The sequence below is a fragment of the Patagioenas fasciata genome, chromosome 7 (genome assembly GCF_037038585.1).
Source record: "Patagioenas fasciata isolate bPatFas1 chromosome 7, bPatFas1.hap1, whole genome shotgun sequence".
Lineage (NCBI taxonomy): Eukaryota > Metazoa > Chordata > Aves > Columbiformes > Columbidae > Patagioenas > Patagioenas fasciata.
The window spans coordinates 19919770-19934106 of record NC_092526.1 but is presented as its reverse complement, the minus strand read 5'-3'; the positions used below and the strand labels follow the sequence as shown (position 1 = coordinate 19934106).

The window sequence follows — 14337 nt, the reverse complement described above, 5'->3', positions numbered from 1 at the left end:
CACCTCCTTCTGTTTAGTCAAATAAGTTAAAATAACGTAACTGGACTATTTTGTTGTTGTTTGTTTTCTTTTCTTTTTTTTTTGAAAAGCTAATGTTAATGAAAAAAAAAAAGAGAGTTTTTAACTACTTCCTTTGGCAATTATGAGTACGAATTAATTTAAGATTATATAATGTAATTCTAAATCTTGAATATATTCAACTTGTTTGTTTTTTTTATCTGTGCATTTCATTGTTTCATTAGATTGAGCATTTATGTTATCTAGGTATTTAAGTGTGATAAGATTTTAAGGTGGAAGATCCTATGTTAAGTTTTCCAGAGATTAGAATTTTATCTTGGCTACAGAGCAGCCTTAGTTACAGCCACATTATTGATATTCATCATCACACAGTGAAATTCATCTCCCAGAGTAATATATCCTGTTTCATTAACCTCAGCATTTCTACACTTGAGCACATTGTGCGGCAGAGGTGCACGTGTTGAGATGTGGAATCCGGAAGAAGCAAGACAATAACAAAGTCCTCCTTAGATATTTACCTCAACTTAATAGATTTTATAAAACATATACTCACTAGAAATTAATTGAAAGCATCTGTTCTTAGCTGAATGAAAGAACACTCATGTGAGACCACAAGAGTTCCAGGGAGATTTAGGTGATAGTTAAATCGATTGATTCTTCTGCATGAAAATATACCAAACAAAATATAAAATATTTAGATTTGTGCTGTTAAAATTTTAATTACTAATGACTGCCTCCAGTCCCACATTGCTTCTTTCTTCTATACAAGGAACTTTGTGTATATGTACATACACACACATCAGTGTGTACATTTGCTTTAAAACTTCATATGAGTAACCATTCTGTCAGCTTCTGTTTCTCCAGTTATTGATTGGAATGCATATGATGGGTCTTTTCAATAACTGCATGCACTTTATAACTTTTCTAGCTGCACTTTTCTAACTTTTCTGTAACTTTTCTAGCATTTCACATGCCTATTCATAAATTATATACAATGGTTATTATATCTAATACTCTCATGGGTAATAATATTTATCATATTTTGTAGGTAGAAGATCAACCTAAGTATGAGGATAACTTGTATATGTATCTTTATTTTGTCATCTTTATCATATTTGGATCATTCTTCACCTTGAACCTTTTCATTGGTGTCATTATAGACAACTTCAACCAACAAAAAAAGAAGATAAGTATTTTAAATGTTTTCAGAGTGCTACAAATTATTAGCTATAATGAATTAATAACTTATTTGTGTAAAGCTAATGACAATCAAAAGTTATTTCAAGTCCTTGAATAAATATACCTTTTTTTTAAACATAATCAGTGTTAAATCTGTAGATGTGATTTTAGCCTTTGCATTTCAGCATTTTGACCAGAGAAGAGTAACAAATCATGTGTAAGTTCATAATCATTTTCAAATTGTGTAAGAGCTAGAAAGAGGATGCAAAAAGCAAATGTACATTATTCTTTTTGTTAGATGTGATATTATCTGCCATGGAAGAGTTTATTTTTTAAATTAACTTTCAAGAACTAAGATAAGTTAATTTTGACACTTAATGAAGATACAATATGACACTGTGTTCATATAGTAGGTAATAGTTCTGCAAACTGATTAAACAGTGGGTTGAGAGTAGGTCAAATAGACCTTATACAAACAGGCAAATAGATACAAGTAAAAATGTGTACAAAAGACCACTATTTTTCTAATACTTTTGGTGAGAAATTAGGTGAACTTCTTAGGCACAATCTGTAATCTATTAGAAACAATAAAGGAAAGGTATGAAAGGAAGGATATTTTTTCTGTATGCATTTGACATCAAAGTATGTTTAAAATAATTACATTGATAATGCATATAGTTTTATTTAAAATAACTTTAAAAATCTAAAAATACGAATAATCACATCTAAAATATTTTGAAGCCGTACAATTTTTAGCCTTCAACTGCCAAAATGAACTAGAACCTCAGGATAATTCTAAATCTTTGCATGCTGTGAAAAAGCAGTATCATTTGATCTGGTTTTATCCCATCACCAAAAAAAAGCCCAGCATGCCAGACAGAATCTATAGTAGAAGTGTGAACTACAGACATTTATTCCCTGTGAAAATATTGTTTAGCTTCTTAAGAGAGCCATAAACACATTTGGGGCTATTTCCTCCGTTTCTATCAATTATGCCATGCTTTGAGCTTTGAAATCCAATTTAGCAGACAGTGACTTTGACATTGTGTTTCCATTTGACTTAATTCAGACTCATCAATAAGCACAATTTACTTTATACTGAAATTCAGTCAGTCTGTTGCACATCTGACTGGAAGCATTTGCATCTGCAAACAAAGGCTAATCTGAGTCAGTCACAGTTCCAGTGGTGTTTTAATTAATAATTTGCTACGGCATTATTTGGATTACTTTTCTTAAGTTGATATCAAAGGTACTTTTTTTCTGCTGTCATCAAAAACCTCAGATTAGACCCAAATGCTCTCTGTTGACACAACTTATGCCTCAAAATTACTTCACTTTAAGACCTGGCCAGCCATAATCCTAAAAGTCTATCTAGACTTCAGGACATGTAAGGCACCAGTCAGGCTCCTCTGCATCAAACACATCCTAATGAGCAAGATTCTTAACATCATCAGTACGGTAAGAACCATTTCAGCCAGATCAGCCAAAGTGAGTACGAAGACACTGGAAAAACTCAACTGTCAGCCTGGCGAGGCACTGGTAGGGTTTTTTTTTTTGTGTGTTAGGAATCCATATGAGCATCCACACTGAAAAATTTACTTTTGTTACATAAATCAAATATAAATGTAATATTACATTACAGAGAGCCATACTTCAGTTAAATGTTGTATGTGTGGACATGATAGTAATTAGTTTTGATATTATTTCTTTACTTCGGAGGTCAGGATATATTTATGACAGAAGAACAGAAGAAATATTACAATGCAATGAAAAAACTGGGATCCAAAAAGCCACAGAAACCTATACCAAGGCCAGTGGTAAGAGTTATTTGATTTTAACACCTCTAATATTAAACACTCATTTGGGAATATGAGTTTAGCCAACAAGATAAGTTTATATGTCTGGAAGAAAAATATTTTTCCATTTGTTTTCTTGTAAAGGTAGAAATTGTTCCCCTTTTGTAAATTCAGCAGACTAGATCATTCATGTTTCATTTAAAAACATACACTCCGAAGTATGAATTGTAGGATTTGGTAAGGTTAATGTGATAAATTTCATAATTCCCTGCCTAAGTTCTAGAAAAGTAAAGTTGATTGGTTGATAATTTATTGACTCTTGTTGCTCATGGATAAACGTAATTTTCTGGTTTCTCTCCTCCCAGAGAACTTGTAGGAAACGGGGATGCACTGGCCCTTGCTGCTGAAGACAGAAGGGGGCAGTGGTCACCTGATGTGAAGGAGAAAGACAGACACAGATAATCTTACAGAATAAAAGAATGCTCTAGGGATTAAAGCATAAACTAGGATAAATTTTTCCCTAAGATAAGAAACTACTCTGTTATTTACTGAACTTCTACAGTGTTTGGAAAAAATAAAGTACTTGTTGCACCTTATGCACCAAGTGGTTAAAAATAGTCTGTCTTAGGAGAGACATATGGCAATAAACATTTAGCTAAGTACTAAGGGAAAACTAGGATATTGCAGTGTGTTTGAGACATGCAACTTCAGCAGTCCAACAATCTCACCAAGCACAATTAGTTTAAGGAAAAGAGACACATCTCTGGGGGTTAGTATTCTAAAAATAGCTTAGAATAAAGATAAGAAAATGAGTTTCTATTTGGCTGGTACTCTTGCTGGTTATCAAGTTATACCACCTTTTTTACACCAATTATATCAATTTTTAATGTCATTACTATTATTATTGCATTGTTTCCCTTCAGCCAATAGTGGTACAGTTCCTGATCCCCTCTAACAGTGTGAGAAAGAAACCAACATAGGTTTGGTGAATACTAACAGATGTATTGTGAATAGGTTTTGCTCTGCACTCCTAAATCTTTCAGGGACTTGCTTTCCTATTTGGCATTTTTAAAGACAAATATTTTCAGAAGCACAAACTATATTCTATCTTTGTTTTTGCAGAACAAATTCCAAGGCATGGTCTTTGATTTTGTAACCAAACAAGTATTTGACATCAGCATCATGATCCTCATCTGCCTTAACATGGTCACAATGATGGTAGAAACAGATGACCAGAGTAAAGAAATGGAAACAATTTTATCCCGGATTAACCTTGTGTTCATTATCCTTTTCACTGGAGAATTTGTGCTGAAGTTGATTTCACTTCGCCATTACTACTTCACTATAGGCTGGAACATTTTTGATTTTGTGGTTGTGATTCTCTCCATAGTAGGTAAGAGCAATTTCCTTTCAGGAAAGAACTAGTGGGAGGAAAAGTGAACATTTGTTTTGAGAATGTTATGATACTGAATATGAAATTTTCTGGTTTACTATATGATTTAAATGTTGATTCAGATCTTCATATGTGACAGCATACAATATATGCAATGTTGCATATCTCTTCCATTAGAGTCACTACCATCTTCCACATCAAAAGACGTAAAGGAACTATTTAGCATATTAGATTAACATGCACAAATATAGAGGAATGTTTAGTAGTATATGCAAAGTAACCACAAATTTGCTTTCAGTACTAAAACTGAAAAGTATGTGAAGGGGATGCGATTTTTAATTGCTTTTGCTAAATAAATTATTAGTGAATATTTAGATTTCTGTCAGCTAAAAGCTAATGACTCTCCAAGGTGCAAACTAGTTGTGTGAAAAAACTTAAGTCTTAAAGAGTGATGCACCTGAGAGAGGCTGTGCAGATACAATGTAGATCCTCAGGTAAGGGAAAAAAAAAAAAAATTCACTAATTTGCAGAAATTAAGCCAATAGAGTTCTTTATAAGAGACAGTGGTAACAGACTCAGCTTGAAGAACTGAGAGAACTGGGTTTGTTCAGCCTTGAGAAAAGAAGGCTCAGGGGAGACCTAATCACCATGTTCCAGCATCTAAAGGGTGGCTACAAAGAAGATGGAGACTCCCTTTTTACAGTGAGTCACAAGGAAAAGACAAGGGGAATGGGTACAAACTACTTGTGGAGGGATTCCAGCTGGACACAAGATGGAATATTTTCGTGATGAGAACAATCAGCCATTGGAACAATCTCCCCAGGGAAATGGTGGATTCCTCAACATTGGGCACTCTCAAGATTCAGCTGGACACGGTGCTGGGCCATATTGTCTAGACCATGCTTTTGCCAAGAAAGGTTGGACCAGAACTTGAAGTTCCTTCCAACCTGGTATTCTGTGATTCTATGAAATAATTGTATGTAAGACAGAAACTTCTCTTTCCAGGCTGCTTTAGCAATAACTGAAAGCTTAGACAGACACTAGCTAACTTATCACAAGCAGTCATTTTTCTTTTACTTATTTCCATTCTCCTAGATAGCATTTCAACATAAGGAAGGTGCTATTATAACAGCTTTCAATAAAATGTAATAACTTGTATGAGGTTTTGCTATAACATTGACTCCCTATACTGATTGTTTTGGAGATAGCAATAAATAAATCTTTCTATGGGTAATCAGAGAATAAATTTAAAATTATCTTTTATATATTATCTTTTTTTTTCTCTAGGTATGTTCTTAGCTGAGATGATTGAGAAATATTTTGTGTCCCCCACACTGTTCAGAGTCATTCGACTTGCCAGAATTGGTCGAATCCTGCGTCTCATTAAAGGCGCTAAGGGAATCCGCACTCTGCTTTTTGCTTTGATGATGTCTCTTCCTGCTCTGTTCAACATTGGTCTGCTGCTGTTCCTGGTCATGTTTATCTATGCGATATTTGGCATGTCCAACTTTGCCTATGTCAAGAGGGAAGTTGGGATTGATGACATGTTCAACTTTGAAACGTTTGGCAACAGCATGATCTGCCTGTTTCAAATCACCACATCTGCTGGCTGGGATGGTTTGCTTGCCCCAATTCTTAACAGTGGGGAGCCAGACTGTGACCCCCATAAAGACCATCCGGGAAGCTCTGTGAAAGGCGACTGCGGCAACCCTTCCGTTGGGATTTTCTTCTTTGTCAGCTACATTATCATCTCATTTCTGGTAGTGGTGAACATGTACATTGCTGTGATTCTGGAGAACTTCAGTGTTGCTACTGAAGAAAGTGCTGAACCCTTGAGCGAGGATGACTTTGAGATGTTCTACGAAGTCTGGGAGAAGTTTGATCCTGATGCAACACAATTCATAGAATACAGTAAGCTATCAGATTTTGCAGCTTCATTAGATCCTCCTCTTCTAATAGCAAAGCCCAACAAAGTCCAGCTTATTGCAATGGATTTGCCCATGGTGAGCGGTGACAGAATTCACTGCCTTGACATCTTGTTTGCTTTCACAAAGCGTGTTTTGGGGGAAAGTGGGGAGATGGACGCCCTCAGAATACAGATGGAAGATCGGTTTATGGCATCCAATCCTTCAAAAGCTTCCTATGAACCAATTACAACCACATTAAAACGAAAACAGGAGGAAGTATCTGCTCTCATTATTCAGCGTGCTTTCAGACGTCATCTTTTAAGACAAAAAGTCAAAAAGGTGTCTAACATGTATAACAAAAATAAAAACAAAGGAGATGGACCTGTTATAGAAGAGATAATTATTGATAAACTAAATGGGAACTCCACTCCAGAAAAAACAGATGAGAGTTCCTCTACAACTTCCCCACCTTCTTATGACAGTGTAACAAAGCCAGACAAAGAAAAATATGAAAAAGATAAAGCAGAAAAGAACTACAAACGTAAAGATGTCAGGGAAAATAAAAAATAAAGATCTAAGAATTCTGCTTGTGGGACTTGTTTACAGTCTTTGAGAATGAAGCATCAACTGGACTCCTGCAGGAGGTTTATGCCAAACTGACAGTTTTTACACATAAATAAGGTGTGTGTGTGTGTGCGCGTGTGTGCGTATATATACGTTATGTATATACTTAAGGTCAGTGCCTATAAGAAAACAGTGAACCTTCATCATCAAACTGTGACTCTGTGAATCGGGGTACCAAACTTGACAGGAGGTTACTGTTTTCACTACAGCTGACACTGCTAAGAAAGAGGGAAAAAGTGGCTCCACAGAGAACATGGAGCATGAAGTGCGTGCAAAGTGATACTGTTTTGTGTTTCACATACTGCCAAACATGTAGAACAGTGCTTCTCTTCACTGTTTGTAATGCAACTGCTACATTTGTCATATTTTTACAAAATCAGTATTAGTGTATTTATCATTTTTTAATTCACAAGTTGTTTACTATTATATGTGACTATTTTTGTAATAGGTTTTATGTTGGGGAAAGAGGTATGAGGACCGGGTGTTCTACTCTCAGATTCTCTATAATGTACAGATAGAAGTGACTTGCATAGGCATGCTCCACTTGTCAACCAAGCATAAATAAAAATATGACATTGCACAAAGCTAAAGATTTTAAGAACATCCATGTTTCAGTGTTGCTCTTAAATTTGAGGCATTCTAACTACTTGTATGGCTGCATCCAGACTATGTGCATCCAAATTAATGTGCCTGGAAAGTCTACGCTAATTTACAGGAATCTGCAATGACTTATTTTTATGCAAATCACTGAAAATGAGCAACTTGTTTCTAAAAAAATGTTCACAGCTTAAAAATCATAATGTGGTTTCTGCAATGGAAAAAATAGCTTCACTAAAACATACTTGAGAGTTTTGTTTTGTGTTTTGCTTTTTGTTTTGTTTTGGTTTTTTTTAAACAGCTCAGTCTTTTTCCTAGACAGTTCTTTAGTTACCATCTTTTCTCAATATGGCCAACATTAAATGAATCAATAAAATACCCTTCTCCATGTAAATATTAATAGTATACTGTTGTGCATATTTAAGCATAGAAATAAATGGCTTTGCCACATTGAATTGCATCAGATACGTACCACAGTATGGGTAATTCACAAGAGCTCAACAGGACATGTTGTATTCTGTGTCATTATAGATAGTTTGGAGAGTACCACTGGTGCATGTTACTGCTTTTGCTGCTGTATCTTGCTGCTTCCACTGCCCACAGTCTCCACTACAGGAAGCCACGTGTCAGTGGTGAAATGAATCAAATTGTCCAACCAGACCTCATTCTTTCAAATCATTAAGCAATAGTTTGCAGCTATTTATGAGCTTCTTTAGTTTTGCATTTTAAATTTGAAGTGGCTACTATATGGTATAGAATCAGACTGTACAGGCCATGTTGCAAGCTGTTTAACCTGTTGAAAATGTGGTTAGCATATATAAATGATGTAAAGAAATACCATTTGGCAACAGTTTTGTATATAAGAAAAGTGTCTTTAAACTTTAGATCACTGTTTCTTATATTTCTTTCCTCGTTCACTTGGCTTTCTTTCTAACCACAGTAATTTCAAACTGGCATCATCAGACTATGAGAGAAAAAAAAAAAAAAGTGAGTGCTTGTAGACTATCTTGTTTTAATATTATATTTGCATATATTTCAATGTGAAGTAAAATGTGTAAATCTGGAGCCCAGCTTGTTTCCAAATAGTTATAACTGGTAACAGGACATAGCAAGGAAAGTATTATGAGAATGTGCGAATTTCTAGCACTGTTTGCATCAGAAGTTCCAAGATAGTCTCATCGTTCATTAAATCCTTGCTATCTTGCAGTGTATGTTTACATAGCCTATTCTTATTCTTTTTGATTCACACTGCACCAGACTTGTACAAATAGGATCCACAACATTTCCCAAGAACAAAATGGCACATTTGTGTTATCAAAGACATCAGGACACTGTGTGTTTCATACACAAGCTAACATTAAATGTAGAATCTTTCTTTTACAAATGCTTTTGACTTGTAATGTGTTGGTGAAATGCATGCAAGAAATTGTTATTATCATAAACAATGTAAACAATATTATAAATGAGCCAAAAAATAAAGATTTCATTTTTTATTGTATTTCTTTTTCTCTGTCCTTCTGTTGGTTAAAGCAAGAAAAAAACTGGCCTTGGTACAAATAAAGAATGCCTTCTTTATCACTACAGTGAAATACCTTATTCTTCACACTTTAGCTTGTCTTAATATAAAGCAATTAAAAAAAAAAAAAATCTGAGAACTTTGACCACACTCCACTGCTTCCTACGTCTTTGTCACCAGCATACTGTCTGGGGAAAACACAGGACACCTGCACATTCTGCCCTTACAGTCTTTCTGTCAACCCTGAAGAGCCCTTCCAAACGATAAAGGCACAGCTCAGTATCTAAGGTATTACTTTAGTTTGCCACATTGCTGCTACCAAAGCTCCCCGTGCTTTACAAGTCTTAAATATGCAAACTCTCCAACAAAGTTCCTCTGTTTGGTCCTGTCTAACATTCAGCCAAAGGGCTCATCGCCAATAGATAGAAGTTGTTTGTAACTGTACAGTGATTCTTTTATTCCAGTAATTCTCAAAAGTAATAAATAGCATTTCACTTGATCTCACAAGAAAGAGATTGCACTGAGATTCAGCTCTGTTAAGTAATGTTCATACTCATAACATCCATACAGTACACAGTAACTCTTGACATATAATGAATGTCTTCATGATGTTCAAGGGCAGAAAGGTATGGTACATTGAAACACAATGTTGGCTTGTTGAATTTAAAATATTTCATTTCAAAATTAGTAGTAAATAGAGTATTCCTGGAGTTTCCTCACTGGCATGTTTTCAGTGTTTTCTTCATCTGTGGATATTATGCCATATTAACCATATTTTGGGCAAGTATTAAATTGCTTGGATAGCCATGACATAACTGATGGAATATTCTAACACTACAATCTATTAAAATCTCTAATGTGATGAGCATCAGCAGTCACAGCAGCAGAATCTCTGAGCTGGTACAGCATGCAATATAGGGAAGCCATATTTACTTACAGGAATGGCTTTACCTACACCAGAAAAAATGCCTTAACAAGAGCACACAGAATTGTCTACCTTGCTCATACAATTCCTTCCCGGAGCTGGTTCCTGACCCTCTTAGAATATGGGGTTAAAGCTTGAGCCATGGCTTTCCTCATTTGTCTGGGCAGCCTTACGAGTACCTGGCCTCCAGACCTGAACTAGAGAATCCTCTAATCACATTGTGTTAATGTCAATAAGTAAACCCTTGAAGTCAAAGTTATGTACATTATTTATTCTACCATTCCTCTGACTACCTTATCTAACCTCATAAATGATTCAATTTACTCCCAGAAACTTCTGGAGCTCTTCTGATTCTTTGATCCCTCACTTAACTTCTAACAATTGCATTTTACTCATATCTGTTCATACTGCCTGTTCAAAACAGCACCTGAAATCTGCAGAACTTCTGCTCTGCAAACAGATTGGCAAGTGTTCTGATGAGGAATGAGAGTTCATCATTCATTTTCAGGAATCTGGAGTCTCTTACAGTGCTCTGTAAAAGTAACATTACTATACCCAGCTTCATTACCAAGCACTGTATTTCGGAAAACATTGGCAACGCTTTTAGCCCAGACCAGCAGGAATGGCTGAGGGTCTTGGTTTAACCTGGACTGGAAATAGGCTCACTGCTCTGAGGGCACATATGTCCTCCTAATTGCCCTTTGCTGCTTCTGTGACCTTCCTCTTTCCTTCTACCTATGCCTTTTTTTTCATAGACATCCATAGAGTTTGTATAATTTGAATCTGACATTACACACCCCTCTCCAGTGCTTCCAGAACATTTGAATAGAAATGCCACTTGAAGAACTCCCTCCATGTTATTGGCCAGCCAGTAGTGATGGTTACACCAGTCAAGCATAGGTTTATATTCCTAACACATTGTGCTTGTTGTCCCTCTCCCCAGTTTCCTGTCAGCAAACAGTTCCTTAGAAGCTACTAAAATCCTCGTTGTATTGACTATACTGATCCATGTCCATAAACAGGTAGATTTTCAACGTGTCCAACCACAGAAAAAGTGCCTTCCACTATGTATTAAACCTCTTATCTGTCACTTATCACCAAAATCAGAGTATTAGTAATGCTGACAGTAGAGCTAGGTCACTCTTCTAAGTTCATTACTTGCTGCTTTTATTTAATGAGGTTTTAGATTAAAAAATTTCCACATGGATGCCCAGAAAGGAGACATATTCAGTACATTGCAAATTAATTCATAGGGCAGCAGAGCTTAATGTTGTTCCCAAGCAAGTTTTCCCAGAAGTCCTAGTGCCTCACATGAGCTAATGCAGCAGTACTAACATATGCACAGTCATTAAAGAGTAATGAGCTTGCAGAATTAACTGAAGCTAATTCAGCACTGAAGTAATATTACCAAAGGAGAAAAGCTCAGTGTGTGGTGGCAAAAGAAAAAAAGATCCATTTCCTCCAAGAAGGAGCAGACTGGCCACAATAATGATAACCAGGGCTGTCATTATGGCAAGTTAAAATCCCCAGTAGTCAAATGTATTTACAGAGAAATTCATTAATCTATTAAAGGAAATTGTGAGTACTCAGCACTTCTTAGTCCATTATAAATTGCATACTGTACTTTACTGAAAACAAACAAAAAACCAAAACAAACTAACCCCAAATCAATAATTTTTAAGGTGAAATTATGATGGGAATTAATGAAAGCAAGAAAGCCCTCGCTCAAAGGGCTCATCTCCAGTATACGGCTTACATGTGAGATCATTAGTACTGCTACTTGAATTGTTACAATTGTATGAATATTTTTATGTTGAAAAGCTTAGCTCACACGAAGTGCCATTTCTTGCAATTTTTATTTTCATTTCTTTATTTCTTCACCTAAATGACAGATAAATATTAAAAACCATAAAGAAATCTGAGCAGGAAAAAAGATCACTGAATGAACACCACCTCATACTTAAAGTGAGTTTTCAGTATTTTCTATTGGTTGCCTGTTTGAAGAATTCTTGGTTATATAGACAGAGATAAGACACAGAAAAGAGAAATAATACCATCTGACTGAGGCCAAAAACCGCAGAAATAATTAATTATAAATAGACAAAGCAAATAGTAACCACAGTTCATTAGTCATTTGTTCAAATCACTGAGCTAGTTACAATGGATGTTTACTAAAAGATCATGATTAGTTCATGTACAATTTAATAACAAGACAGGATACAGTAAAGGGGGATGGTGGAGTGCTGTGATCTGTTTCCACTAAACACCACAGAGCAGGGATGTGCTTTTTCTTTTTAATGCAGCACATACTCTCCACCACTTTACAAATTAAATGCTACACCCTCATAGAAGAAAACATGTTGCAACATGAGCATCAGCTAAGTTCAGAAAATAAATTGTACTGCAGTAGCCTAAGTAAACTGAAGCCAATTACCATCTCTCATGGGAGAAGACAAATCACATGCATCTCTGCAGCAAGGGCTGTGTTTGATGTGTATAAGAAAAGACATATCATGAACAATTTATAGCAGTAAAGCAGGCATCAGTTCCCAAGCATTCTACACTTCAAGTACATTTCCTGTATAATAAAAGCCATTTAATTTTTTTTTTTTTGTAACCTACATTAAGGGGTAAGGAGAAAAATGGTATCAGCCCTAAAAGGTATTCTGTGTTCTTACAGGAAACACATATAAAAATACAAAAAGCATTTACCAGACTTTACATGGCATTCCTGGGTGTTTCTATAAAACTGTAAGCCTCTCATGAGAATTTCAGTATCAGATGGTTATTTACTATTTATTCTAAAATGCTTATAGCCTGTACATTGATCACACTGCCCCACCAGCCTCCTAATGTAGAAATGCTGGGTTTGCTTTCAGAAGGCATAGCCCCAGGTCTGTGCTTCCAGCAAAGTACAAGCAAAGTACAGTCTTAATGAGTGAAATCGGCCATCCTAAATCAAAGTGGGTCACGCCGTTTTCTCCCTTCATCTAATGCGGTGATATCAAAGCCAGCAAACCAAAAGAAGCAATTTAACAACATGCCATATAATAACAGCTATATTCAAAGATAACGTGCACAGTTTTTTTAATTATGCCATACAAACACGCTAAATGGTTGTATTATGGGTTTCTTTTCCAGAGAACTGGAATGGATCGACTGAGTTCAACAGCTACAAAAATTTACACTTCTTCACATTTTTTCTCTTGTTGCTGTTACAGGAGGATGACAGTGATGGGTCTAATTTTACGACTCTGCAGGAAGCTCAGTTCTGATATACACTTCAGAGATCCCAGCTCTGATCTGAGGAAGGAAATTGATTGACCCAGAAAAAATAAGGGTTTTTTGTCTCTGCTGAATACCAAAGGCCTTATCCTACCTCTTCATGCAAATAAGCAGAGAAAGATCTGAGAAGCATGTGAAAATATGCAACGGGAAAGCTGTATAAATTCTCTCTCAACTAAGAAACATTAAATGAAATACATAAACACGATACAGAAGAAATAAGGGATGGTAGCTTTAAGTGGCATAGTCAGATCCTAGCATGTAGGACACATATCATAGGTATCATTTATTGTTTGGATGGGATTTTGCTGCTGCATCTCTGGGCATCAGGGAACAGCACATTCTTTTCAGACTCAGAAAATGAGGAGGGACAAAACCGGCAGAGCATATGTTACTTCCACAAACGGGCGCTGGGTAGAAAGGATGTTACTAACATCTCCCATCTGCACCAGGCACATCCCTAATTCATGTGCTGCAGAGTTGGTGCAGAAATGAGGACAAGCAATGATTTTTATTTTACTGTTTTCTTCATTTTATAATGCAGCATTTTAACTCAGACTCTATATTTTTAAATGCTTAATTTACATCTGTATTTTCAATTATATATTTTAGATATAAGAACCTTTAACTGTTCCATTTAGCACACTCTTTTAAATTTTTTTTTTTCCAAGAATGAGAACAAATTATCTGGTTCATCCAAGTTGTGCAATAGGAAATGCGGAAAGGCAGAAGTGGTATTTAAATTACCTGCATCCTTTGCCCGTGCCCTCCAGGTTTCTAACACACAGCAGGAGAATTTCAAGAGTTCCTAATGGGGGCACGAAGCAACATCCCACTTGCTGGCCATGTACATGGAAATACACACTGAGTGCAAAGAGCTGTAAGTGGCACTTGGCCTCCAGCGGGCAGCCTTACAGGAGAATTCTCAGCTCCCAGACTCAGCATGACAATAGCCTTTTTGCATACCATGATCTGAGTTCATCAGAACCCTGATGTTGACATCTTGTATGTCTTTATGATTGACATGCAAAAACAAGTCCTAAAACTTAGTAGGTAACTAGATACAAAGCCTCCCATTGTCTTATTAGTCTCAGAAT

The 14337-nt window shown here is 36.0% G+C and overlaps 1 protein-coding gene across 8 annotated transcripts in view; it reads left to right on the top strand.

Moving 5' to 3' along the window:
• LOC136102869 (sodium channel protein type 2 subunit alpha) overlaps positions 1-9012 on the top strand; it is a 77698-nt gene extending 68686 nt beyond the window's left edge. For all 8 annotated transcript variants that reach the window (XM_065840288.2, XM_071810996.1, XM_071810995.1 and 5 more), the window contains 4 exons: positions 1067-1204; positions 2910-3014; positions 4116-4386; positions 5674-9012. In XM_065840288.2, the coding sequence (XP_065696360.1) occupies positions 1067-1204; positions 2910-3014; positions 4116-4386; positions 5674-6863 (1704 nt within the window). In that variant the 3' untranslated portion in view covers positions 6864-9012. The remainder of the gene's footprint in view (positions 1-1066; positions 1205-2909; positions 3015-4115; positions 4387-5673) is intronic.
• Positions 9013-14337: the final 5325 nt, after the last annotated feature.